Source organism: Coffea arabica, chromosome 7e (assembly GCF_036785885.1).
Source record: "Coffea arabica cultivar ET-39 chromosome 7e, Coffea Arabica ET-39 HiFi, whole genome shotgun sequence".
In the NCBI taxonomy this organism is placed as follows: domain Eukaryota; kingdom Viridiplantae; phylum Streptophyta; class Magnoliopsida; order Gentianales; family Rubiaceae; genus Coffea; species Coffea arabica.
This window is the reverse complement of record NC_092323.1, coordinates 7,278,516-7,306,303: the sequence shown is the minus strand read 5'-3', so window position 1 is coordinate 7,306,303 and position 27,788 is coordinate 7,278,516. Positions and strand designations below refer to the sequence as shown.

At 37.1% G+C, this 27,788-nt stretch overlaps 3 protein-coding genes across 14 annotated transcripts; all 3 read left to right on the top strand.

The window, feature by feature from the left end:
- Positions 1-114: 114 nt before the first annotated feature.
- LOC113701579 (MADS-box transcription factor 27) lies at positions 115-7,307 on the top strand. 11 transcript variants are annotated; one of them, XR_011818131.1, is made up of 10 exons: positions 115-266; positions 460-649; positions 2,159-2,237; positions 5,065-5,126; positions 5,627-5,726; positions 5,852-5,893; positions 6,019-6,060; positions 6,192-6,346; positions 6,429-6,529; positions 7,010-7,307. XR_011818131.1 is itself a non-coding variant. In XM_027222305.2 (9 exons), exons 2-9 carry the CDS (start codon positions 468-470, stop codon positions 7,011-7,013), a joined length of 666 nt encoding a protein of 221 aa, XP_027078106.1. In that variant the 5' UTR covers positions 115-266; positions 430-467; the 3' UTR covers positions 7,014-7,307. The 11 variants fall into 11 exon arrangements, 3 of the variants coding, with proteins under 3 accessions (XP_027078106.1, XP_071914695.1, XP_027078107.1); XR_011818134.1 differs by having other exon boundaries at positions 2,128-2,237; XR_011818130.1 differs by having other exon boundaries at positions 430-649.
- A 4,758-nt stretch (positions 7,308-12,065) lies between these two features.
- Positions 12,066-18,376, top strand: LOC113701851 (serine hydroxymethyltransferase, mitochondrial). Of its 2 annotated transcripts, none has more exons than XM_027222706.2 (16): positions 12,066-12,281; positions 12,375-12,425; positions 12,538-12,624; positions 13,124-13,245; positions 13,448-13,524; positions 13,895-14,019; positions 14,806-14,898; positions 15,393-15,485; positions 15,608-15,805; positions 15,968-16,072; positions 16,330-16,395; positions 16,545-16,622; positions 16,883-16,994; positions 17,095-17,205; positions 17,540-17,711; positions 18,073-18,296. In XM_027222706.2, exons 1-15 carry the CDS (start codon positions 12,192-12,194, stop codon positions 17,683-17,685), a joined length of 1,554 nt encoding a protein of 517 aa, XP_027078507.1. In that variant the 5' UTR covers positions 12,066-12,191; the 3' UTR covers positions 17,686-17,711; positions 18,073-18,296. The 2 variants fall into 2 exon arrangements, with proteins under 2 accessions (XP_027078507.1, XP_027078506.1); XM_027222705.2 differs by having other exon boundaries at positions 12,067-12,281; positions 18,065-18,376.
- A 1,716-nt stretch (positions 18,377-20,092) lies between these two features.
- On the top strand, positions 20,093-27,156 carry LOC113700400 (probable cytosolic oligopeptidase A). Its single transcript, XM_027220838.2, has 16 exons — positions 20,093-20,557; positions 20,649-20,816; positions 20,954-21,077; positions 21,796-21,872; positions 22,358-22,501; positions 22,598-22,828; positions 22,907-22,997; positions 23,534-23,655; positions 23,945-24,052; positions 24,139-24,384; positions 25,147-25,292; positions 25,661-25,778; positions 25,979-26,170; positions 26,330-26,395; positions 26,554-26,625; positions 26,736-27,156. Exons 1-16 carry the CDS (start codon positions 20,150-20,152, stop codon positions 26,820-26,822), a joined length of 2,400 nt encoding a protein of 799 aa, XP_027076639.1. The 5' UTR covers positions 20,093-20,149; the 3' UTR covers positions 26,823-27,156.
- Positions 27,157-27,788: the final 632 nt, after the last annotated feature.

Sequence of the window (27,788 nt, the reverse complement as noted above, 5' to 3'; positions counted from 1 at the left end):
TACGGTGGCGGCGCAACCAAACGTGGTCCTGCCATTCCTAGAATACGAGAATATAAAATTACGGATTCGTCCTCAGTGTGTTAAGTGTTCAAGTTTTAAACTGGTCACATTTCTAGAGTCTGTTTTGGAAACCAAACTCTTGCTATAGCCCTATCCACCATATTTGCTTATAAAAAAGGTCTTGACTTTGATATCTGGCAAATGAGCTTCTGAATAACCCTCTTCAGCAATCACAGCTATAAGCTCATCAAAGATCGAGCAGGCAAGTAAGCTTTTGATCACTCTCTTTCCTAGATTCGCGATTTGACCTAATATACATATATATCGTCTTTTTTTTTTTTTTCCTTTTCTGCTTTAAGATTCTCTTGATGAATTTGCTACGACGGTATATTTGTCAATTAGATCTAACAGTATCCTTTGATATTTAAGCTGAAGAGAACCCTCGATTTCTCTGACCAGGGAATATTATGGGAAGGGGGAAGATTGTGATCCGGAGGATCGATAACTCGACAAGCAGGCAAGTGACTTTCTCTAAGAGAAGAAATGGGCTGTTGAAGAAGGCCAAGGAGCTGGCTGTTCTCTGTGATGCAGAAGTTGGAGTTGTCATCTTCTCAAGCACTAGCAAGCTCTATGAATATGCAAACACCAGGTATGAAAGCAAGTTGTGATCGAGATTCGATTGTTAATTAGGGTTGTCTTTACTCAAATTTGGTATCTGTAGGCTGTGTTGTCTTTTTAAATCATCAAGTGTTGGGTAGATATTGCAAGAACTAGGTAATCCTCAACCAGATTATGCATACAAGAATTGTCTACGCCTTGTCAGCTCATCTCCAGTATGCATTAGATAGTAAACTTTTTTTAGCACATGCTAACGAAATTTTATATGCTTCCTTGGCGGTTGTTCAGAGATTGGAAAGAAAACAAGGCATCTCCATCTGTTCTCATCATTAAGGCATGAGAAGTGTTGCTGCTGCTTTGCGTTTAGCCATAGGATTCCTGAATAAGTTACAGATATACATTTTAGTATACTATTAACTTGGTGGTCCTATCACCTATGCTATAAGATGTTATATATCCCGGACATAGGACTATATTTCTACATATCTTTATTAAAAAAAAAAAAAAAACGACGTGCATTTACCACCTGATCATTGCAAAATCTTCAAGTTTTCCTAGGAAAGGTCTCTAAATCGTGTTTGTTTTCTAGCAATCGAGTGTGTCCTTTTCATACAGAAAGAAGGTTAAACATTTTACCTTCTCATCATAAGTAGCTATGTGAAAGCTATGGCTCCAGGATCACGGACAAGCTCAACTTTCTTTAGCAAGCAGAAGCTGAGTATAGAGACGTTGCTATTAACTCGGTATAATATTATAACTTATTCGGTTAATTATAATTGTACCATTGCTCAGGATTTGGATTAAATAGTTATAGAAATATTACATAGATATACAAAGTTTGAGCTGTGTGCATGTCATAAAGATATGGCGGTCAAGTCATTGTTTCTATATATGCGGCGGTTTGATACCTGATCTGCGATCAAAAATACTAATAAAAACATTACCCGGTTGCATTCATGCCAAATCAGAGTTTTTCCAAGATGAACATGGTTTTTGGATGTTTTGTCTTCCCTATTTCCCTCCCAAATGTTTACTGGAGATGCTTCTATTGCTTTTGCACTATTTAGTCCCTCAACTATAAATAATGTTATAAGTACACCTTTCTCATGTAACCTGGAGTGAACTGACTTCTTAAAGTTTATGTTTCACAAACAAATAGGTTCTTAGTTACCACGAATGCAATTATAATGTGAGATGAACTTCCATGTAATTAATTACGGAAAATATATATATGGACAATGGACTTTGTCCATGATATGATGTTGTAAATGACAAACACAATGCAATCAAGTATAAATCTAAGATGGAACACTAATAATCAACGAACTAATTACTACATTGTGAATTAGTTAAAAACTAAGTAGGTTCATGAATATTACCGGTTATGACAATCTCCTTGCACCTCGTTATGACACTAGCTTTGTTAATTTGTTTATCTATTTTTATCATATCTTGGTGATCAGGAAGGGGTTTTTACTATTTGGTTATGAAGATTTGCTTATCTTCCAGTTACCATTATGTTTTTTCCTTTACCGGGCAGCATGAAATCCGTCCTGGAACGTTACAGCAAAGCGAAAGAAGAGCGCCATCAACTCCTTAGTCCACTATCGGAGGTCAAGGTACATTTGTAATTATCATTTCATTACTAGTACTACCTTTTTTCTTTCTCTTATTTATGGTCGTGGACAGTTCTGGTAGAAACAAAAGGCTCTCTTGTTATTAAAGTATTTTTACACACAGTATTCGGAATCTGCCCGTCCAAGAGGAACGAACTATCTTTTAATGGAATTATGTCATGGAAAAAGGTGGTGGACCAGAGAGCAGGTTCTCAGACCTAGATTTCTGCACTCGCATTCAAGTGCCAATGATATTTCATTAGACAACTCACAAAATGAAGAATGAGAATGAGTACACATGAAAAGTGTAAAGCCCAAACACATATATGAAAAATATAGGATAACACAAAAGGGAAAAGAAAAAAAAGTCTAGTGTTGTGCCACAATAGAAGAAATCAAAATTTAGGAAAAATCAACTGTAGAATGCACTAGCAATGAATTCAGGGCTGGAACAGTTATCAATAAAAACTGCAAAACACTATATGCCTCTTGAAGGACTGTGTATTCTGAAGTATTAAATATAGGGATAATTTCAGAAACCTCCCCTGAGGTTTCTGACAATTTCAAACAGCTCCTCTCACGTTTTAAAAATTACGCATACCTCCCTTAGAACATAGGTTTGGGTTTCACCTTGATGATGTAAGACCAAAAAGGTATATGAATATCCAAAATTGCCCTCATCTAATTTTCAAAATATGAATAATCATTAAAATTTTTTAAAAATCAAGAATACACTTATGTACTACAAAATTATGATTTTTATTACTTAGCCAATGTTCTGATGTTTTCCATCCCATGGTTTTCTACACCCACTCAAATTTTCAAACTCTTATCATTTCTTCTTTTTTCTAATAAACTCTTTATTTTGGATGCCAAAATCCACCATCATAATTCTTATCTTTATATTAATCTTTACCTCTCTATAGGTTTCTTCCATATATTGCCTACCAAACCGTCAATCATAAAACTCACAATCCTTACCTTTTCCCCACTTAAACAGCGAAGCCTCTCAATTACCAAAATTCTTCCTTTTTTGAGTGATAGAAGGTTATAATTTAATAGGCATGGGTAAAATAGTTTGGTCACAATATGGGGTCTGGCCAAGAAGAATTGTTTTCCTTTTTTTTGTTATCTTTTTTTATCAATGGCTTGTTTTTGGAAAAAATTATGAAGGTTATTATAGTCATTGTTTATCATCAAGGGAGGTAAGTGTAATATTGAAAACCTCAAGAAAGCTCAATGAAATTGTTAGAAACCTCAGGGGAGGTTTCTGAAATTATCCCTTAAATATACCCTTACACCTATATAATGTACATCTTAGATGTTTTTAGTTCAGTAACAAGTGTGTATATTGGAATTAAAAAAAAAAAAAAGAACAACACTGCTAAGCTACTAAAAAATTTATTTATTTGTTAAATTGAAGCATTTTAGAAAATAGGTATCAATGAAAAATTTTATTGCCATCCGGACCAGCTATTTGGCAAGCTTAGCAGTTAATTTTTGAACAATAAAATAAAGTCAATTGGATAAATAGAGATCCCCCAATCTTACTTAGACTTGTTTAATGTGGAATTAGAAGACTACACAATCTTACTTAGAGAATTTTCATTGTTCAAAAACCAACAATGAGGCCTGCCATAGTTGGTGTAGACTGTAATACAATTTCTTGGTCCCAATTGTACTTCCCAGTGTACAGCTCCAACCATTATGAGGCTATTGAATCATATCACATAATATCCAACCATCATGGTTCGCTTGAGTAATGTTCCCATGGAATTAGATTATTGGCCTTACTAATAGAAATTAAAATATAAAATAAAATGGTAAAGGAGAAAGCATTAAGAGGAGCTCCACAGCAACCATTCCGCCAGAACCATAAGCTAAACAACCATCGTCATTGGCACTTGTCATTGTGGTCGAGACAATAAAAAGAAATAATCCACTCACCAGAGTTGTGCCATAGAGCAAAATAACTCCTGATGGCACACCATATACGATATTGATTCCATTACAAGATAGTTCGTTTGTGTTGGTCGTACAGAATATCTAGAATGTGGAGGTATTTTATTAGTTGAAGGAGCAATCTTATTCAGTTCTATGCCTTCTGTCTATTGGCAACCATGATCAGCCAGAATGATGTACTTTAGTTAACATGTAAAAGGGCAAAACATGATGCAGTGATGAAGTTCATTCCACTGCGACCTAGGGCATCATGGATTCAAAGCATGAAAGCCAGTGGCCCTTCCTCTACCTCGCAATGGAATGAACTTCCTGCAAATGCCTTGCCCATCTTTGGTGTTACCATAGGTGCATCTGACTGGATGATCTGAAATAGATGGTAAATCGTACATTAATGTAGAATATTTACGGAGGTCAGTGATTGCAAACAAGTTTAGGACTGAGTACTCAATAGTGCGAAAGGATTAAAGCTGCAGGTACGGCAATATAGAACTAGAAAGATTGCAACTGCAACAAGGAAAATCACCAGATTGTCCTAGTAATCTGCTTGAAACTTGAAAATTGGTTTCTCCTGGAGTATTTTGTTTGATGGCTGAAGCCATAAAGGAAGCACGCATGGGAACTTCATGAGCTTTGGTGGGAAAACTTAATTATCAAAACTACATTATTTGAAAATTCAGAAAGCGGTCAACTACAAAAACTTTAAGCGTGTTGTCTCTACAACGGTTACCATGATAGTTTTAGTTTACCTGTTGAGTCTGGACAATCTTGACCAGCTCTGCCATGTTATTATCATTAGCATCACTTCTTGTTAATTTCTTTCTTCAAACATGACAGTCATATCTCTAATCTTTGTTATTTTCTTGGCTAGTTTTGGCAAAGGGAGGCAACAATCCTCCGGCAACAATTACACAACTTGCAGGAAATTCACAGGTAAAGTATTTGCCCAGAACATGCATTGTTTACACTATCCGAAAAGAAAAAAAAAAGACAAAAAAAAAAAAGAATAGTCAAGAGGAGTACGGTCACTGACATGAAGTCATGATGTTAGAATTGTCACTGGAGGAGAATTTCTTATATTATGTATTGTCCCTTGTTAGGTGTCTTTCCTATTGGTCCCAATGTTAGCTTCATTTCTATAAGCATGAAGCCCATCACGACCATGAACACTGGGTACTGAAAAGAACATAAGCCAACTCACATGGAGAACTTCCATGACATGTCAAGATATACTAAACTTGGACATAATGATAACACGACAAAAGATTAAGATCTTGCAAAAGTATTACTGGATGTTTGGTTACGTGTTGGATTGTAATTAATCCAGGCATCTGGGGACTCCAAAGATTCGAACATCATTACTGCATGCCGTTCAGTATATGTAAGTTTGAAAACTGATTAATTTGACTGACGTTATTCTTTAAACAAGACAGGCAATTGATGGGAGAAGAACTGTATGGCCTGAGCGTTAAAGACCTACAAGGTCTAGAGAACCAACTTGAAATGAGTTTAAGGGGCATCCGTATGAAAAAGGTCAGACGTCAAACCTTGAAACAAAGCTGTATAAGTCTCTAACTCTAGCCAATTATACAAGTATATTGCTGATGCTGAAATGCTCCTAATTAAAGCTTCTGCTACATCATTTATCAACTTGGCAGGAACAAATACTGACTGATGAGATTCGGGAACTACATCGTAAGGTAAACATCAAATGCTTGCCAATTACCACATGTACTTATATGTTGCAAAATACAAGGCCGTCATAGAAGAGTTAGTGTCAAAAATTATAGAAGTTAATGAGCTTCCCTATAATGTACATTTTCAGGGCTGCCTCATTCATCAAGAAAACGCGGAACTTTATAAGAAGGTAAACTTCCATCAACAAGAAATTATCTCATTGCATAAGAAGGTACTATAATCATATTAGTTACACAATCTCATGCATCAAACAGTTTTAATCACGGGAACTAAATGTTTGAAGGAGCCTCTGTGTCTCAGGCTTATAGCACGAGTAATTCCAATGCCACACATGGGAATACCATAACTCCATATGGATTTGCAATTACTGAGGAGCAACATGCTCCAATCCATCTCCAACTTAGCCAGCCTGAGTCACAGAACTTCGTGACGTCAGAGGGAACCTCAGAATCAAGGTAAACTAGGTTGAAGTTTATCAAGTATTGTTCTTGTATGGAACAGCAAGCTGCAAATCTTGGCTTGAACACTCCTATGCAGGATCATGGACAAAAACCCGCTGGTCTAGGCAAATACACCACTTAGAAAGCCCTTGCATTCACGTCTAAGGAGAAAGAACTGAGCTTTATATTTCCAGTAAGGTAAATCTAGGGCTACGTAACAGAATTAACGATAACGACAGAGTGGTCCAAAATGAAAACCAACTTGAGATAAATTTGCACAATCCATATGGCAGGTGTCTTTGTTAATTCTCATTCATATTCTAGAGCCAATATCTCTCTCTTTCCCTTTTTTTTGGTTGGTTTGTTTGTCTGGTAAGTATTAGAGCCGATATCTGGAATTTGCTTTAACTTAAACTGTGTCTGAAAATTGATTTCTTGTATACATATCTGCAGATTCCTGATAACAATGAGATAAAGTAATCCGGCCAATCCAAGTTACTAAATTGGACAGGAGTCAAGATTTTCTTAAAAAGAATGGACCATAATGAAAAAGGGAGAAAACAAAAGAACCACAATGGAGATAATTCCCACAAATAACTTTCCTTTAAATTCATTAGTTGAAATTCCTCGTCGATGATTCCTAAATGAAGTCAATATAAATGCGTTCTCTTCTTGCAGGTAATTAAACAAAGGCAGTAAATTCTCATCGTATCACGAGTCAAGACCCAAAGGAGGCATGACCGGTTAGACTACATCAACCAACAAGAAAAATGCTAACAAATGATTTACAGAGCTTTCTTCAATTCTCTCGGGTTGTAATGTGTTTGCATTTCGCATGGTGCTTAACTGGTTATATAAACTCTTTATAAGGTTATCCACAAATACTAGTAACCAACGCTGCCTACTGTATTCAAGTGCAAGATTGCATATGCCTGACTGAACTTAATGTGAATATTTTGGTCGTGAAAGCTGAAAATTTAACATCTTGGTAATTAGATGTATGTTAAAATGCACGATCGAGAAATTTTTTCACAGCCCAAAAGAATCAATATTCACATTAGTCCTTATTCAGCATAAGACTGTTACTTTTATAGAGCAGTGGAAAGAGCCAACTGGTGCGGTACGCTTCACATGATTTCAATCCCAACATCGTACCTCTTTTTTTTTTTTTTTTAACTCTCATAGTGAAAAATAAAAACCACACAATTCGAGTTTGTGTATATGACGTATTACCGTCCAAGGAAAAAAAAAAGTGAAACCTGATTTGACGTCGTGGATCAAAAGGAGGGCTCGTGTATTACACATGAAGGGTTCATTCAGATTGTGGCCAATGATCGACTACCCAACCAAAGATGTTGTATGAGGCGAAATAATACATTGGGAAAGCGTCAAGTACGAGTATTTAAGGTCTGACATAATATTATTCTTAAGCAAGTTTAGTCTTCTTTTTCCCTTGCGTGGCATCCCTCAAAATTTAGATGCCAAAATCACCACCCTCACATGTACTGATGTTGGAAATTAACCAGTCTAAGATTTCATGGCAGACTACTTGCAGCAACTCAGCAATTGATTCCCCATTGACAAATGACAACCACCATAGCACAATACCGTTATACTGCAAAATTACTACTACTTAGAAACTAGTTTTATTAAGTTTATTGGTTTCCAGAAAATATCATATCCGGAAGCGACCAACATGCGTAGACAGGGTAGAGGGTGCTCGAATTCGTTAATTATAGTCCATCCAATGATGCCCCATTATACTCTTAAGTCCTTTGTATCTTTTCTCTCCAAGTCGTCTACCAAAGATATGGGATTTCTACCAATGATGCCCCACTCCCAGCCTTATAATTGGATGGCCCAACTCCATTCAACAGCAAGTCCAAGTGTAAGTGTAAGTGACAACAGCTGGTAGTTTTGATGGCTGAATGCTTTTTGAATATACCAAGAACTAAAAGTTGTGCAAAAAGTAGCATGGCTTCCATTTCACTTTTATTTTTTATTTTTTATTTGGCAATCTTCCATATTGTACACCAACAGTTTCATCGCTCTGGGAGATGAATTCTCCCAAATTTTGTAAAACGTCCACAAGATTATGACTGTAAGCATGAGACCCCAACAAAATAACGGAAATTATTATCAGACCCTAATAATTAGACTGAAAATACATATGCTTCGTAGTTCCAACTCAATCAGAGCTATCCCGGGCTCCTAGCTACCTAGAGGATATTAAATAACAGTAGTATATCTAAGCAATCCAGTCGAAGAAATCAAAATTACTTGTGCTGTACATGGCATCTAAATTCTTGAAACACTTGCTGGCACCTTGGATATTCATCTTTGTGGCATCCCTCATCAAAATTCTGCGAGTAGCTAACGGCATCATAATGGAAGCTTATAGGTTTGGACCCGTAAATGCTCTTGCTCTCACTCATAAGCTTCTTAATCAGCCTTTTCAATCTCCTGCTGCTTCTTCTATTGCTGCCATGGTCGCCAATGTCAATGCGGGAGTACTCTTCGTGTACAGGAACGCACGAGGGAGACATGCATCCGGAGAAGTAAGATGACTTCTGATGAATAAAATCACCCCCCATTGGTCTCTCAATTTGATCGGGAAAATGAAAATGTGGTTGGTTTCTGTAGCTACCTAGTCTTTACTCTTTAGTCTTTACAAATGACAACCCATGGGAGAGAAAGAAGGTAGTATTAGATGCTCTTGAACCTCGTTCGCTGTACTGTCTTTGTTGCAACCAATAGCTTTTCAGTGGGTGTGAAATGTTTATCCAATCAGAACAAGTTCTCTGTCATGTGGGCCTATAATATTCTTCGCCTTTTAGTTTTTGTCCTCTAATTGATGTTTCCTTTCCTTTCCTTTCCTTTTCTCTTTTTTTTTTTTTTTTTTTTCCTTTTGGCCATCTGTTTTCTGCTAAGATTAGATAATTGGAGTTAGATATGCTAATGATGATGTGTTTGGCATTCTAATTCGCATGCCGTCTAATGAAGCGTAAGCAATGTAATATCCTTTCTTGCTTAAAGACCCAATTAATGATAGATTATCATGCTTGCTTACGCTATAGATAAGTGTGGTTCAGCCACTTGGCTGATATCTGTCAGTGACCTGACACGCCACTGCCTTAATGGGGTTCCATGCAACTTGTAAACATTAAGTTGCTAAGACAAGAAATGAATAATTAGTTACTTATTAATTTTTTTTTTCGGTTGGAACTATAAAATTAATATGAATGACAATTTGAATAAGTTGTTAGGGTTGGTTGATTAGAAAGATGAAGCTTTTGTTAGTGCTTAATTACCTACCAACATCAGCTGCTGCAAACTGAAAGATCAAATTTTATAAGGATTATTTTGAACCTTTTTGTTCCTTAACAAATTGCATTTGCATGTTCCTATGAAATAGGAGCATCTAAGCACTAATCAAAATAATGAATCCCCATCTTAATTAGGTTCACCTTCTTTCCTCAATTATTAACGTTAACCTAAGTATGTTGTTAAAGATTCTAACAGAACGTGTAAGAGCAATAAAGATGGCGATTAAGAAAAAATATATATATCTAATCATATTAATAACCTCCTTTTGATTAAGTTAATAGGTCTGGAACTGACTTTTTGTGAGCTCGACCGCTGCTAGTTTGATGAGGCGTGAGTGGAAGCACATGGAAGCGGAACAAGGACTAGAATATTATTGGCGATCAAACTGGGAAAAAAAAAGGGGACTAAAAAGAAGAATTTTTTTTTTCGTTTTTCTTTTTTGACAAACGTACGAAGGTTACAACCCTCTAGTAGATACAGCCACACTATGAACTAAAAAGAACTAAAATGGAGAATTAGGAAACGCGACATAGCCGTTTGAGCCTTTTTTTTTTTTTTTTTGGGAACATGTGATCTTGAAAGTTGAAACAAGATCTCTGCCGGCCAGAAGAATTGATATTCTGGGGACTTTGGTCCTTGGTTCCTTGTCCTGGACCTCCATCTTGTGAAGGGATGGGCAAACCGGAAAATGGATCTCATCGGTCATTTACAAGAAAATACCCTTGATTTTGGACGGACTTACCGTCCTGCTCCCCGGTTAGGTCCCTTTCTCGCTGCCGTGATCCGTCTCAATTTCTGTACCCTGCAATGCTCAAACTTCTTCGGATACCCCTGCCGCCTGTCCTACCGCTAGACCCTTTCACCTTCGTCCATAATTGGCTTCATATTAAGGACTCATGCAACAGTAGAATATCTACTCCCTCCATCCCAATTATCGTACCGATTTTTAGGTAGAGTTGATGGTGGAATGAGACGGAATAACTCAAGATTCACAGTTTTGATAGTTCAGTGTGTAAAAACATATTATTAATAATTGAGTGATCAAATCTTGACTATTGAAAAAATTTAGTGGTTATCAGAGTAATTTGCTCAAAAAAAAATTTACATTCTTAATACCATGGGACGAGGCGGACCCTTGAGGGTTGAGAGGGAGAGAGAGAGAGTTGAGACGCTAAAACCGAAGAACTCAACGATGGGATAGGACTACTAGTCTAGCTTTTGTGGACTAATCTTGATCAAGCCCACATTCATGGAAACTGGAAAGGCTGGCCTCACTGCACCTTTCGAATGCCTCTTCAGGCCAACACGCCTTTGCCGCCAGATGCCTAGGAGCTCAACGATGGAATCATGGAAAGGGCTGGACTCGCTTGGAACCCGCAAAATGCTCTTCACGCTTAACAAATTCATCACTAGATGCAAAGACATTTTTTTACTTGGAAGGTCTAGGTCCAGCTACATACATGAGAGGCCCATCCCATTAGGCCCAAAAATGTGAGTTTCATTTCAAAATTATATTGACAGGAGCAAAGAACCAATGAGTCAACAAGGCAAACTGGAATTGGATGAACTCTGTGGTTTGTGGCTAAGAAGTGTTCCATTCTGGATAGGGCTTTCATGGCTGATTTTGGTGTGATTATCTTGCTTACCTACGCTAACCCGAAAAACCAAAATAAATAAATAAATAAATAAAAACTCTGAAACAGAAATTCCAGATATTCATACAAATTAAAGCAGCACTTCATAATCTAACTAGTTGTTTTCTATATAATAATATTAATACTTATTTATTTTGGCAATTACTAATCTAGCTAGTTGTTACTAGTGTTATTTAGGCGAAATAATTTACCTTTGCTGTTACGTTTTTTGACAAAAAACTTTTTGAGAAAATCCGGTAGATGATGTGTTAATATCACCTGAGTTTAGTTGCAAAAAATCCAAACGTTCAAGTCTCACTAGTTTCTTCTTCTCCTACCCTTTGTGAGTTTAGTTGTAATTTCACCATTTGTGAATTAATTGTATTACTTTCGCCATTGTCAGTAAAAAGGGCAACACGTAATAGTGCGATTGAGACAATGCAAATTAATTACAATGAATTATTCCTACCACTAATTCACTCACATCACAAAATGGTGAGGGGATAACTAATACTCGTAGGCGGAATCTCAAGCAGTAAAAATAGATTCATCCGGTTTTGATTTTTGCTCGAATGCTAATTTTTTCTGATCTCTCTTTGGTTTAGAATTAAAAACAGAAATATGGAAATGCTAGTAGCAGCAACAGCCATAAGCCCATAACGCGACAAGCACCAGAAATATTTCAAAATTTTCTTCCACCACCCAAAATCAAATCTCCCATGAATGATCCCCATCCCATCCCATCCCACAACAAAACGAGACAGAGACAGTGGGCTGAGTTGAGTGTGTGTGTGTGTGTGTGTGTGTGTGTGAGTGGATGCCTGCGTGCGTCTGCAATTTGCATGTATAGTAGATAAGCAGAGTAAGAAGAGAGAGAGAGAGACACACAAAGGAGGAAGATGGCAATGGCGATGGCTCTTCGCAGGCTCTCTTCAGTTGTCGACAAACCCATTAAGCGCCTCTACAATGGCGGCTCTCTCTATTACATGGTCACTTCGGGTTTTGGTTTTTTCCATTTTTCGATTTTCTTCTGGCTAAATTTTTGCAGGGCTGAATTTATATGATTCTGTTTTGTACTGCAGTCCTCTTTGCCTAATGAAGCCGTTTATGACAAGGAGAAGTCTGGCGTTACTGTAAGCTTTGTTATTTATCCCAGGATTGGTGATAAGAGTTTAACAAATTTTGATGAACACGAATTGGGACTCCGTATACGTTTATATTGACACGAGATTGTGAAATCTTCAGTGGCCAAAGCAGCTGAATGCTCCCCTACACGTGGTTGATCCAGAAGTCACTGACATTATTGAGCTCGAGAAAGCCAGGCAATGGAAGGTTTGCTTTTATGCCCTCTTTACAAAGGCTGCATAGTATTTCTTATTTATCTCTTGCTTTACCAGTAAATGGATTCAAGTTCTGATTTTTGTATTAGATAAAATTTAATCTTGGGTCACGAATGGATGGATTTTTGCGGTCTAACCATGCTGTAAAGTTTGAGACTTGAGCATGCAAGACCATAGAAAGAGTTTGCAAGTTGTCTTCATTTCTTGCAGTGCACAGCTCAAAGAGTTGTGAAGTGGGATGAAAAGACTTTTGCTAATAGACTGCTAGTAGCATCTATGTTGTGTGCTTTCATTTTGCTTCCTGAAAAAAATTTGATAGAGATTCACTATTTCCGTCTCTGCTTCCTTAATTTCTTATAATTAACTAGTTTGTTTGATCAACATTTGAAATTTGGATGTAGATTAAGTTTCTCAATAAAACTTTCAAATTAAAGTTCCAACTATTCTATGGAACTTGATATCTTACTGGAGTTTGTACTTCATATGTGCAGGGACTTGAACTCATCCCTTCAGAGAATTTCACTTCTGTCTCTGTTATGCAAGCAGTTGGGTCTATCATGACTAACAAATACAGTGAAGGATACCCAGGTGCTAGATATTATGGAGGAAATGAGTATGCAGAATGCTTCCATGCGCTTCCATTATTTTTTTCTTTCTCCCAGGATTCTTGTGTGCTGGGGAGCATATATTTCCATCCTGCAGATATTAGTTAGTTTTAACATAATTGCTGCAATTTGTCAGTCCTTTTCCAAGTTTGAGTCTGGACTTTAGCAACATTCCAATTCCTAGAGATTTACTGGATGCTTTATTTTCAGGTACATTGACATGGCAGAAACCTTGTGCCAGAAGCGTGCTCTTGAAGCGTTCAGGTTGGATCCAGCTAAATGGGGAGGTAATTGCAGCGTTAATTCAATAGAATTCCTAAAATATTTGAAATTCTATTTTGCTCTCAGAAGTTGCTTCTGTTTCTTTAAATAGATCATCAACCAACTATTAATCTTTATCAAAAACTTCAAAAGATTAGAGTGTCAATCTGGATGGTTCATGTCAACTTCTCTAGGTAGTTATGGCGTGTTGCATAACATCTTGAAGGATAGTAGTTCTGGTGTCTCTTCAGTAATGGCACTATGGAGTTGTAAACATCCAAGGAAACTTGAAATGTTTGGAATTTTAAACATTCATTTAGCAAGAAAAATAAAAGCAAGTATGATTACTGCAATAGTGGAACCAAACACCATTGATGCTTACATTTTCTGGTGCAGTTAACGTGCAGCCTCTATCAGGGTCTCCGTCTAATTTTCAGGTTTATACTGCATTATTGAAACCTCATGAAAGAATCATGGCACTTGATCTTCCACATGGTGGGCATCTTTCTCATGGATATCAGGTTCCTCTCTCTCTCCCTCACATCTTTTTCTTTACAAATGTCTGTCTGGGTCCAAGTGCAAAGTTTTGTTCCTACCCTGTACTTATTCAATGGAGTCCAGAGTTCTAGATGCATTATCCTTTGCCAGTCACATGTGGTTCTTGGAACTTTTTTCTTGGTGATACTATGTTAGTAATGCAACTGCAGTTTTGTTGGTACTGCAGAAACTGTTTTTCCTTTCCTACTTTTCATAGTTTGTTGAGTTGATGTTTGGCTTAAATATCACTGTTGGCTATGTAACAAAATCTTTGCCTACTGGACAATCTGCTACTATGACTTCATGACTCGCACCTGCAACTTGATGATGTCAGTCCAACAGATGAAAAAGGAACTTTTTGGTGACCTAATGTCTTGCTTAGTGTAAGCGTCCCATTTTACCTTTGATTTTTGAGTAACACTTTGCAATCTCGATGTACTTTTGTTTTTAGCCAAAAGATGCTAAGACAATATGAGTACTTTCAGTGCATAACAATTCATGTTGCAAAAGTTAAAATGTAAGTTTTTGTGTGATAATGATCCTCTTCTCTGTGATGCAACATTTGACAGACATTAAATTCCATTTGACAGACTAGGCTTTCTAGGCTTTGTAGTTCCTAGAAAATACTTTCACATCTACATGGTTATTGGCATGAATTTTTTTTAATGACTTTCTTCTGTGCTTTGAGGATGCCTTCATCATTTATAGCATCACTCAATTATAATCATATGAATCTGCAATTGATGGTTTCATCTCTTGAATGGCCACAGACTGACACAAAGAAGATATCTGCAGTTTCTATCTTTTTTGAGACCATGCCATACAGATTGAAAGAGAGCACTGGCTATATTGACTATGACCAGGTAAAGTTCCTGTTTCTTGCTATGATGGATCTTTATTTTGGCTTTTGATTTATATTGTCCACACTGCTTAATCCCGCTGGATATTTGTTAAGATGCAGCATTGTGCAACTTAGTCTTGCTGATCCAATTGATTACATTGAATGATGAAAACTTCTGGTCATCGGCGAGTGAGATTTAATAGAATTATGGAACTTTTACATTCACAGACCATTGTCTCTAAAAATGTGCAGTTTAAGATTGGTATTCATGCTTATATTGATGCAACAGGAAAGTGCAATACTGGAAACTTCTTTATTCATTACCTTTGACTGCTTTGAAGAAAGATAATTTCACTTTCTTTTTCTTGCTTTTGCACTTGGTAGCACAGGAGTGTAGCCAGCATGCCAAAATATCTCTAGTTCAATTTGCTAATTTGAGATTTTTTCTAATATACCATCATGGAGGATAAGCTCTATAATACAAGCATTACTTGACTGTTGATCTCTGAAATGCAGCTAGAAAAAAGTGCAGTACTGTTCAGACCAAAACTGATAGTTGCTGGTGCTAGTGCTTATGCCCGTCTCTATGATTATGCACGTATTCGCAAGGTAGAATAGCAAAGGTTATTTTAATATGAGGGAACTTCTTGACTTTAATTTCAGAGTGCCTTATGGCAGGATGACACGGCGATAAAAAACCTTGGAAACTCATCTTTTCTTGAATTTGACAGGTTTGTGACAAACAGAAAGCTATACTTTTGGCAGATATGGCACACATTAGCGGATTAGTTGCAGCTGGAGTTATTCCATCTCCATTTGATTATGCAGATGTTGTTACTACCACAACACACAAGTCACTCCGGGGACCTCGTGGTGCCATGATTTTCTTCAGAAAGGGTGTGAAAGAAATCAACAAACAAGGACAAGAGGTCAGTTTTCATGGGAAAAAAAAATGTAAAATCACTGTATGACCTTTTTACACTTCAAGCTCTCTGCCTTTCTCATCCTCAAGCCCCTGATGCTTAAGTTTTGTTGAATATCTGACATGGAGGAGAAAAAGTAAATACTGATAACCTGAGTTCTTCATGTAGGTCTTGTACGACTATGAAGACAAAATCAACCAAGCTGTCTTTCCTGGACTTCAAGGCGGCCCCCACAACCACACAATTACAGGCCTGGCTGTAGCTCTGAAACAGGTACTGATGATTGGTTAACAACATGTCTGAACTTCAGATGCATTAAAAGGAAAGAACATAATTGGCCATAGTATTGAAGCATTAATGAGTTAGGAGATACTAATGAAACCAAATGTTCTTGAAGTAAATCTTGTTATTTATCACATCTTCTTCTTGGTAATGAGTGGGTTATCTTTCAAAGAAGCCGATTTACTTTAGGTTATCATCCCTGGAATATGAAATGACTCTGGTATATTCTGGTTTTATATCTAATGCAGGCACAGTCTGCAGAATACAGAGCTTACCAGGAACAAGTACTTAGTAACTGCTCAAAGTTTGCCCAGGTAATGATTATGAGCATTTGGAACTAGCAACTGATGCGAGAGATTATTAATATTTCAGTTCCAGATATACAATGAACCATAATTGTCAAGTCACAATATTCTATTACATGCTGCAATTATTGAGCACTGAAGCTTGTCTAGCTACGCAGACTTTGGTTGAGAAGGGCTATGAACTTGTATCTGGTGGAACAGAGAACCACTTGGTCTTGGTGAACCTAAAAAACAAGGTAATGAAGAGAACTTACATTCAATTCCTCTATGTTCCATTGAAGTTTTTAGAGAAATTATTACCCAAATATTCTTTTTGCAAAATTTTATGAGTATTAGCAGGGGTCTGTCTCTCTCTCTCTCTTGCTTTGAGCAGTTTCTGAAAGGAATTTTTATTGTTCTTTGAAGATACTACGAAATAAGCTACTTTCATGTATTTGCACGATTTTCTTTCTTTATATTATGGTTCACTAATTTTTCAAAATCCTGATTTCTGCAGGGAATTGATGGTTCCAGAGTTGAAAAGGTATTAGAAGCTGTTCATATTGCAGCTAACAAAAACACTGTGCCTGGAGATGTGTCTGCCATGGTTCCTGGTGGCATCAGGATGGGTAGAGTTTTCCATTTTCTTTGTTTTAAGTTTGCAATATGAGGTGACTATCTATTAATATTCTCTTGAGCATAATCAAGTGATGAACTTTTCTGCCTCAGGAACTCCCGCTCTAACTTCCAGGGGATTTGTAGAAGAGGATTTTGTCAAAGTTGCAGAGTTCTTTGATGCTGCAGTGCAGTTGGCTGTTAAAATAAAGGGCCAAACCAAAGGTGTGTGTTGTTGTATCATGATTTCTTTTCTTTCAGAACCTGAGTTTAATTACTGTTTGGTGCTTGTGCTCATTCTCTTATTGGGAGCTAGCTTTATGATTATCTTATTCAAACCCAGGAGACTTGTTTGTTACTGGGTTCTCTGTGACTCACTTCTTGGTTTGACTGTGCTATCAAAGTGCAACAATATTTTAGAAGTAATATATGTAATGTAATATTGCTAGGGGTATTCCCCATCCTCCCCCCTCCCTTCCAATACTCCCTCTTTTCTTTTCACTCTCTGTTGAATTTTTATCCTTCCTTTTAATGTTGTCTTCCTCCTCTTAATTTTCAGGGACGAAGTTGAAGGACTTTTTGGCCACCTTACAGTCCAGTGCTGCACAATCTGAGGTAGCAAAACTCCGTCATGATGTGGAGGAGTATGCCAAACAATTTCCAACAATTGGGTTTGATAAAGAAACTATGAAGTACAAAGATTGAGGAACTGAATCTGCATGCTAAGCCAGGCATGTGCAGTTTTCTGAGAGTTTCTGGTTTTAGTTTCAGTGATTGAATGTCCCCTTTAATTGTGCAAAAGTTAACATATATCATCGAGTTTGGCAAGCCATGCACAATGCATAACTAGAAAGTTGTCCACACATAGTTGTAACAAATCTGAGTCTTTCCCTGGATGCTGCTTGATGGTCTATGTTTTAGGTCTGTCTTGAACTTGCTTGATCATCTTTTTCTCCTTTTCAAACTGCATGCTACAGCTTTTGTCTGTTTAATAGTTCTGTTAACTGTTTGACATTTACCGTGGCATTGTTTTTTATCTCCTCTTCTCTTTCTTTTCTCTATTTTAACATTTTCACCTTTTCAGTTGGACAGGCACCGATGTCCAAGATGAAGATAAAGATGATGATATTCTGTATAAAGGTCAAGCTACAAGCTATTTTGGGGTTTTCATGCGTGAAATCCAGCAAATCCCACTTGACCAAACTGTATATGTATATTAGCGGAGCTATTGCTGAGAAAGAATAAAACCGTTTTTAACATTAAGTACATTCTCTTCCTAGCTCTGGTGTTATACGCATGGTTGATATTTTACTTCAGTGTTCTCTTCTTTGGAGGAATGTTTTGGGAACTGATTCAGAAATTAATGACACCCCATCACAAACTTGAATTCCCAAAATGTGAAGAAGGATAAGGAGGAGAAAATTTATAATGTTATTTGCACTCTCATCATTTTGTTATTTGTACTCCAATCATTTGTTATATCATATAGTCTAATAAATGAAAACTATATAATAAAAATGATAGTAGAAGTGCAAATAACAAAAAATGGAATGTAAATAACATTTCCCTGTAGTTGTCGAGTGAATTATTTGTCAAAATTTATTTGCTTTCATTATCAACATTTTTTTTCAATTAATCTTTTATTTCACATATATCATATTAAAAAATTCCTACACTGTTTTTTTCAAAAAATTATCTAAAATAATCTACTATCCAAAATACACTCATAATTTGATAGTCTAAGTTATTATCAATCTTTGAATTACTACGATGCAATGGAATGGAACGTACCAAGTTGACATAAACTCTTATCGAAAAAAAAAAAAACCAAGTTGACTTAAACAACATTTACATAAAAGATAAAGTCATAAAGTGAGATCTTCCTCAAAATAAATTGGAAAATGAGAATGAATTACAATTTAAAAATAGTAACCATCCTAAAATAGCTGTCAAGGAAACAAAACAATTGGTGGTTCCACTAAAATTAAAAAGTAGTAGTACTCCATAAGCTATATAAACTAAAAAATCACTTGTAGTAAACAAAAATGTCTCTATGTACGGTCCAAGCTCGCAATTTAACACGAGATGACGGGAGGAGGAGAGTAATTGAGGCCGGAAGAAAGAAACACAATTAGGGATGGCAATGGGGCGGAGATTCCTTCCCCATCCCCCGCCCCGTTGTCAAATAACTCTCCCCGTCCCCCGCCCTATCCCCCGCGGTTCCCCGCGAGAAAAGAAATCAACTTATCATAAAATGTTCATTTACAATAATTCATTGAATTTTTTATTAGGTTGCACTTGATTGCCCCTCTATGTATATTTGACTTTTCAGTTACCAGCCCATCTCCTGACCAAAATATATCATTTGGAGTTATTTCAGCATTATACATATATTCATGGCTATCTTTTTTTTTTTTTTATAATACTAAAATCTTAAACCATTTAATTGCCGTAAAACGAGTATTAGTACATAAGATGCTAGAGATTCATATCCAAAGCCACAGCATAGCTTTACAACAACATAGAGCTTTTCCCATTAAGTAATAGCATTCACAGGTCTCCTGAACTAATCAACTAAAGATGACCCCCACCATAATAAGTTATATCCATGGCTATCTAAAAGGATTGAACAACTCAGAAATTTATGCACACAAAAGCCTAGTACATGAAGCAAAAAAAAATCAGAAGCAAGCCTATATGAAAAGCAAAACTCTCCTCGTATGTCCAAGCATTTTTGAGAACTAACAGGAGAGAGGAAGAATTCTCAAACACTAACCAAAAATACCTTGAACAGTTAGGGGTTTTATTAATTTTGTGTATTTATATATATATATATATTTTTTTATGCGGGGGACGGCACGGGGGATGGGACGGATGTATGTTGCCCCATCCCCCGCCCCGTTTTAAGGCGGGGGTAAATATTTTGCCCCCGCCCTGCCCCATCCCCCGCCCCATTTGTACCCCGCGGGTGCCCGCCCCCGTTACCATCCCTAAACACAATCCAGCACCAGCAGCTTCAGAAACCAAAGCAATGACCGTCCCCAAATCCAAACCCATAAGTCAAAACAGGACTAGAATACCCAAACCCGTATTATATGCATCATCATCCGGACCAAGCCGAGCCCTTTACGGCTCCATTCTCCTTATCATAGCGCTAAGCATACTCCTCATGGCTACCCGCTTCACTCTTTCTTGCTCGCTTCAGTATCCGGCGCTAGCAGTAGCAGCTCGTCACTTTCGATCCCAGCCATTTTGCTTAAAAGCTTCTTCTCTTTCTCTTCCCAAATACTACCCCACCCAACTTCCCAAATCCCCGCCCTGTCCTCTCTGGTCTTCCTCTTTCTTGCTCTGCCTGCACAGTCTCCACTGGTCAGCCAAAACCTCTACCAGGTCAACAACCACCGTCCGATCATTCGCCGCTGCATCACCGTCAAAATCCACCGTCTCCCAACCTCCTTCCGGAATGACCTCCGTCGGCGACAAGAATCCTCTTCTAACGGACTTCAATTTCCCGCCGTTTGATTCGATTGAGGCCGAGCACGTCCTTCCTGGCATCCGCGCTTTGCTGAAGGAACTCGTACGTGCTTTCAAAATTTGAAGAAATTAACACCATATTTATTCATTTATTTGATTTAACAAACGAGATGATTCAATGCATGTATATGCAGGAGGGAGAATTGGAGGAATTGGAGAAGACGGTGGAGCCGACGTGGCCCAAATTGGTGGAGCCATTAGAGAAGATAATTGATAGGATTACTGTGGTTTGGGGAGCAATCAATCACCTCAAGTCCGTTAAGGACAGCTCTGAGCTTCGTGCTGCCATTGAAGAAGTGCAGGTCTATATATATATATTTTTTTGGTTATTAACCGTGCTATAGATTTTTCCCCTTTTTTTTTTCTTAATTGATAGGGAAAAGTTATATCACTGTATTGCTTTTGGTGCTCATATGGTCTTTTGAATCTTGATCTGCAGCCAGAGAAAGTTGCGTTTGACCTCAAACTGAGTCAAAGTAAGCCAATTTATAATGCTTATAAAGCTATACGGGAATCTCCTGATTGGGATTCGCTGAGTGATGCTCGTAAACGGATAGTTGAAAGTACGTCTTTGAACTCTGCCCTGTTTGATTTAGCAAATACATACATTGTTGTATTAGCTGTAGTTAGTGTTACATATAATGAGTGTTTAGTTGATCCTTATGTCCTTTTCTTTGGTTTTTATGCCTAACCTTTTTAGTATGTCATTTTCTTTTTGCCTTGAGTCATGCTGTGGTATGAGTTATTTCTGAAAATTCCACTGAATTTATTGGTTTTAGCTTTTAAGGTTTTCTGCAGAATGAATATAGGGAATGAAACTATCTGAATCTGTTGCTCTTTATATTCTTAGTGTCGTTTTATATGTTAATTTGTTCATTCTCTTGCCAACTTTTTCACTTGATAGAAGGGTAAAAGACCGCCATGATTGCTCTTTAGTCTCCTCATTATATACTTTGCAAGTTATTGCAGAAAGTTGTCATCAGAATTTTCTATGCATAAAATTTGCCTTCAGACATGTTTAACGCTCATTCTCCCACCTTGCAAGTCGTTGGATTAATAAAGTGACAAAAATGAGGTCCTACACGCCTTATTTAGACTTAATCACCAAAAGGAAAGGAATTTGGTTTATATGCTTAAGTATTACTTGTGCATGTTTATTGACGAGGAGTTACAACAACTGTACTAGGATATTTTTCTATCTTTTTGTTACTTAATAGTGCCATACTAAAAATTTGGTATGCTTGAGCTTAAAAATTCTCATGACCTCTCTTACTTATGCAGCATCAATTGAGGAGGCCATATTGAGTGGCATTGCTCTTGAAGATGATAAAAGAGAGCAATTTAACAAAATTGAACAGGTATATGCTGCTCTGTCGAATTCTATATTTCGTCATAATCAGATTATTTAGATTCCTTTGGTGGTTATCTGATCTGTAGATAACATGTTCAATTTTATCTGTATCTTTGCCTAAAATTTGATTGTCTGCTCATTATTGGTGTCAAGAATTTGATGTAAATGTGACATCTTGAGTAACTATGTGTTTTCTATTTTTCCTTGATCATGGGTGGATGGCTTATTTTTTATAACATAGGGTGCCAAATAAATTGCATTATGCTTATTGTTTTATTTTCCTGGGTGTTGTCTTAGAGAGTTCTTTCTGTTGATTATTTTTGAGCAATTCTAGCATGATGCTTATATTTCTTTTTCTGTTGAGGAACACTAAATTTCCCTCGTAATATGAAGATGATATGTAGCCCAGGTATATCTTGCAATTTACTTCTGATGTTCAGTGTTACCTTTCTAGATAAGTAATACTTTCATTTGCTTTCAATTTTTCTGCAGGAGCTAGCAAAACTATCGCGAAAGTTTGAGGAAAATGTTTTGGATGCCACAAAAAAGTATGAAAAGGTAATTACGGACAAGAAAGATATTGAAGGATTGCCTGCTACAGCACTTGGATTGGCTGCCCAGACTGCAGTTACTAAGGTAAACTGTTTAGAAAGGGGCATTACTTATGACATCATGATTTTAGTTCATTTGTTGCTTGGTATGGCATTACTCATCATCCTATAAGCCTTACAGGGGCATGAAAATGCTACTGCTGAAAATGGACCATGGATAATCACATTGGATGCACCGAGTTTTATGTCTGTGATGCAACATGCTAGAAATCGAACCTTGAGGGAGGAAGTTTACCGTGCTTATGTTACACGTGCTTCTAGCGGAGATCTGGATAACACACCGATAATTGATCAGATTCTACAACTTAGGTTGGAAAAGGCTAAGCTTCTTGGCTATAATAACCATGGAGAGGTACAACCATTAAGTGTTTACTTCCAAATTGATGTCAGTCAATTTTAGGCATACTAATGTAGTTGTCGTTCTTCTTAGGTAAGCATGGCTACCAAGATGGCGACTGTTGATAAGGCACTAGAGCTTCTTGAAAAGATACGTGCTGCATCTTGGGATCCTGCAGTTAAAGGTAATCTAGTTAGGATGGTTTTTAGTTCATTGCTTTTGGCCAGTTAAAACTTACTAAGTGTATGCTGTTGATTCAAATTTGACATGAAGAAAGTGCCTGATGGCTTTAGGATGCCACTTATGTAATATTTTAACTTTTTTCACTTGACAGGATTTGCTAGCATTTATTTTTTAGTTCAACATATTTATATTGGTTAAAACTGTAGAGTTCCATCATATATTCCCTCAAGCTTTGCTTTTTTAAAAGCAAAGTGGAATACAGAAGTAGAAGGTAAGTAAAGAATTCTACTTCTATAGCTTTCAGCTTGTTGACAACATTATTTAAATTAGATTTGTAACCAAGCGTTCTCTGCAAGTTCTGATATTCCTGGTTTTTCAAATTTTAGCATGCTCCTATGCTTTTATCTAATTTAATGGCCTATTTCTTTCCTGCCGCACTTTTTCTTTTCTTCCTTTTATGTGGTCTTTTTTGCTATCACTCTAATAGCTAGGCGAGTTAAATTCAGTCACTGATTATAGTCCTTTTTTTTCCCGTAGATATGGAAGACCTCAAGCAATTCTCTAAAAGTCAAGGTGCTCTAGAAGCTGACAATCTGAACCATTGGGATCTCAGCTTCTGGAGTGAGAGGCTTCGGGAATCAAAATATGAAATAAATGAGGTTCTCTCTCTTGTGGATTTTCAATGCTTAAATTTTGTGTTTCAATCTTGGTCATCACTTATTTAGAGGGTTTAACTTATGGTTCAGTTCCTTGGTTTCGAAAAAAAGGCTAGGTTTTAGCTTCGGCCTGTTATGTGCTCTTTGAGGCTATTTTTGAGCGCATTTATAAAATTTATTCAAGTGTGATATGATTGTAATATGGTATTCGGTACTGTACTGGAAGTCGTGTGTTCTTGTTTTACAAATCTATTTGGCAAGCTGGATTTCTAATCTTGTTGAGTCATTACAGGAAGAACTTCGTCCTTACTTTTCTTTGCCTAAAGTTATGGATGGCCTTTTCAACCTTGCCAAGATGCTTTTTGGAATCAATATCGAGGCTGCTGATGGTTTAGCTCCTGTAAATATATACAACAGATTTTGTCTTTTGTCATTATTGATTCTTACAGGATGAGATTTTGTTTTAACAGTTTTACGATTTTTTAGGTTTGGAACAACGATGTCCGATTTTATTGTGTCAATGATTCTTCAGGCAGCACCATTGCTTATTTTTATTTTGATCCATATTCCCGACCATCTGAAAAGCGTGGAGGTGCTTGGATGGATGAAGTTGTTTCGCGAAGTCGTGTATTGTCACGAGATGGTGTCTCTCCCAGGTTGCCTGTCGCCCACATGGTTTGCAATCAAATGCCTCCTGTAGGGAACAAGCCTAGCCTAATGACCTTCCGTGAGGTAAGGTCAAAAGTTTTATGTCATGTGCTTTCTTAAGATGCCTAGACTATTGGGATTAATAGTAGGAATGCATTTACTTACTTATTTTTTGTTTCTCTTTTATGTTTTTGGATGCCATACTTTTGGACTGCTAATGTCATGCAAACAGATACAGTCCGTCCAATTATATCTTATCGAAATTTTTTGGAAAATATGGATTATTTAATAGGTTGATAGTTAAGTTGTGCAATGTTAGAACAAAATGATAAGCTGTCAGTGAATAGAAAGAGTACATAACCAGGTAAGTAATTCATTGATTGGATAAATCAGAGTAGAGGTCTGCACAGACATGCTTATTTTGATTGTAAAACGATATATTTCTAACGAAATGATTTTTTTTCCCCTTTCCCTTTTGTGCAATTTAAGCTGTCAACTTTGTTTTCAGAAGTTATTGAATGATTGTGGCTGTTCTGCATAGTGATTGACCCCGTAGTTAATGCCATATTGCTTCTGCAATTTTGACCATGTCACTATCTTAAACGTCATATTGCTTGAGCAATTATGATATGCCTATGGATTGTTGTGGTGCTTGTTCAATTTAAGTCCCTTAACCCCTTGTAAGAACATGTTCAGAGCTTCCTTTTATGGGAGCTAAATAATCTTATGTAAATTTTCATTTATGTATTGTTTCAGAAAGATTGCGTTTGGAATTAGAAAAGTATCTTATCTGGTGATCGTGATAACAAATTTTAAACTCATGCATGATTCTGCTTATCCTTGTAGGTTGAGACTGTTTTTCATGAGTTTGGTCATTCCCTTCAGCATATGTTAACAAAACAAGATGAGGGTTTGGTTGCTGGTATCCGGAAAATTGAGTGGGATGCTGTTGAACTGCCGTCCCAATTTATGGAAAATTGGTGCTACCATAGGTATAATTTTTTGTTGTTATATTTCAGGGGTTGTAACTTCTGCAAATAATCAACGTTGGCTGTGTATGCTCTTACATTCCTTCAATATATATGTGTATTTAGTTCTCTCTTGGATAACAAATATGTACTAGTCTTAAGAATTATTTCGAGCTTCCTTTTGAGTCCTTAAGAAAATCTATTTAGGAATAAAGTTAGAATTCTACTTTGATGACCGGCAAATCACTCATCTGAGTCTGCTGGTTTTGGGGAGACAATTATGTCTTAATATTTCTTCTTCAGACTCATTTTCTTGATTTTGGAGCAATTAGCCAATTTTTATTACCTTTTCTCTCCCACTGCTGCTGATGTGTTATTGATGGTTATTGCAGAGATACATTGACGGGCATTGCCAAGCATTATGAAACTGGAGAGAGTCTCCCTGAAGACATTTATAAGAAACTTCTTGCTGCCAGAACTTTTCGTGCAGGTTCTCTAAGTCTTCGCCAGGTCAGCATATAGCTATGTAATGTTGTGTTACATCTTCACTCCATTCTTGCTGCTAGGATATTAAGATGTGTTCTTGTACGCCATTGAAGCTGACTGGTGAAGCTTCATGTATTCATTTATTAATTTATTTTCCTTTGGTGCACTTTGAACTTGAACTTGTGCCATTTCGGTTTAAGTAATATTTCTTCTGTTTTTTGCAGTTAAGATTTGCGACCGTTGATCTTGAGTTGCACACGAAGTATGTACCTGGTGGTTCGGAATCAATCTATGATGTTGATCGTAGGGTCTCAGAAAGAACTCAAGTGCTTCCTCCACTTCCAGATGATCGATTTCTATGCAGTTTTAGTCACATATTTGCTGGTGGATATGCAGCTGGATACTACAGTTATAAGGTATCTTATACTTGAATGACTAGTTTACTAGGAGGTGCTAAAAGCATAAAGAATATGCAGGCTATAGGGTAAAATCGACCGACTTGCTTTGTGGCAGGCGTGATGATTTGTTGAGCTTTAGAAATCTTTGACAAGGCTTAAATGTTTGAATTTCTGCAGTGGGCAGAGGTCTTGTCTGCAGATGCTTTCTCAGCATTTGAAGATGCTGGTCTCCATGACGGAAAGGTAATTTTTTGCTGCTGTCTAAGAAGGCTTGATATCCTATGAGCTTGAGTTCTTTCTGGAAGGCATCCGTATATAAGTGTAGATTTAAGGTGGTAGCGTGTCCCGTTTCATGTTGTCTTTTAGGAGCTTCATTGCTTGCATGTTTTTTATTTGAACAGGCAGTAAAAGAAACAGGGAATAGGTTCCGAGAAACCATACTTGCTCTTGGAGGTGGAAAAGCTCCACTAGAGGTTAGACATTTGAAAAATAATGCTCATCCTACATATTTCACCCTTTCATATGAAAGCTTGCATCCTAGATGCGGTATCTGTCTTCTTATTATGCTCCTATGGTTATTCAGGTATTTGTGGAATTCCGGGGCCGGGAACCTTCTCCGGAGGCGCTGCTTAGGCACAACGGCTTGCTACCTGTCACAGCGTCTGCATAAGCTAAATTTTTGGGTTCATCAGATCGATGGTCATTTGATAGTAGATGGAGGCTATTTGGGTCGGTCTGGTTAAGAATACAATTGCCGCAACATTGCTAGGCTTAAGATATCTACAACCCCATGGACCTTTTTTTTTTTTTTTTTTTTTTTGAGGGGTTTAAGATATCTACAAGTCCAGGGGCATTGTTATTTGTACTTTTAAGGTAGTTTTCTGTCATCTAGACTTGATATATGGATAACAACTGACGGGGCTATGATAGAAAAGTACATCTCAAAAAATTGAGTAATTGTCACTGGATTTATTGGACATTCAATAAATTTGGCATTGCCTTAATGTTCGGCATTTGCGTTGTCCATCTTCATGGAAGATGGCAGCACTATAGTTACCAAAGTTTATTGGTGAATTTTTGCGGTGGCTTTGTTTACGGTTTTTTGGCTGGAACGAGAATGCTCAAGTTAAGACTTAAGAGGGTACGTATTAATAAAGTCTAATATACCTGATGATTGTGTGGTCAGTAACCATTGAGGATCATAGCCTAGGTAAGTAAGACACGCAGCAACAACAATAATGTAAAGGAGAAGCGGCCCTTGAAAGAAAAGCCTACTATCACAATGTCGTAACTTTGAATAAATTGGAACTTCTCTCTCTTGTCTGTGTATGTTACTTATGGAGCGTGCTAGCAGGAAATGGGGCAGGTACGGTCATCAGAATGACCGTCCCTGAGCAGTTCACAGTAAAGATTTGATCAAAAAAATTTGTACGGTTTAGATTTCATTTTGTATCTCGATTTTAACAACATGTGTGGGATACATAAAATTTTATTTTAAAGTTACACATTATTGAAAATAAGTTACATATGTGTGGGAAACAAAGTTACGGCGCTGTGCAAAATGCACATGACTGTCAGGAACCCATGATCCGTGCTACCACGCGTAGTAGTTATTTTTTATTATTAAAATTTAAAA

Coding starts and splice junctions, on each gene's coding strand:
- LOC113701579 (XM_027222305.2), top strand. CDS start 468: ATGGGAAGGGGGAAGATTGTGATCCGGAGGATCGATAACTCGACAAGC. Junction 5,894..6,018: donor TTCGGGAACTACATCGTAAG/GTAAACATCAAA, acceptor GTACATTTTCAG/GGCTGCCTCATTCATCAAGA. Junction 6,061..6,191: donor ACGCGGAACTTTATAAGAAG/GTAAACTTCCAT, acceptor TCTGTGTCTCAG/GCTTATAGCACGAGTAATTC.
- LOC113701851 (XM_027222705.2), top strand. CDS start 12,192: ATGGCAATGGCGATGGCTCTTCGCAGGCTCTCTTCAGTTGTCGACAAA. Junction 16,623..16,882: donor TGGTGAACCTAAAAAACAAG/GTAATGAAGAGA, acceptor TGATTTCTGCAG/GGAATTGATGGTTCCAGAGT. Junction 17,206..17,539: donor AATAAAGGGCCAAACCAAAG/GTGTGTGTTGTT, acceptor CTTAATTTTCAG/GGACGAAGTTGAAGGACTTT.
- LOC113700400 (XM_027220838.2), top strand. CDS start 20,150: ATGGCTACCCGCTTCACTCTTTCTTGCTCGCTTCAGTATCCGGCGCTA. Junction 20,558..20,648: donor GCGCTTTGCTGAAGGAACTC/GTACGTGCTTTC, acceptor ATGTATATGCAG/GAGGGAGAATTGGAGGAATT. Junction 25,293..25,660: donor GAAAATTGGTGCTACCATAG/GTATAATTTTTT, acceptor TGGTTATTGCAG/AGATACATTGACGGGCATTG.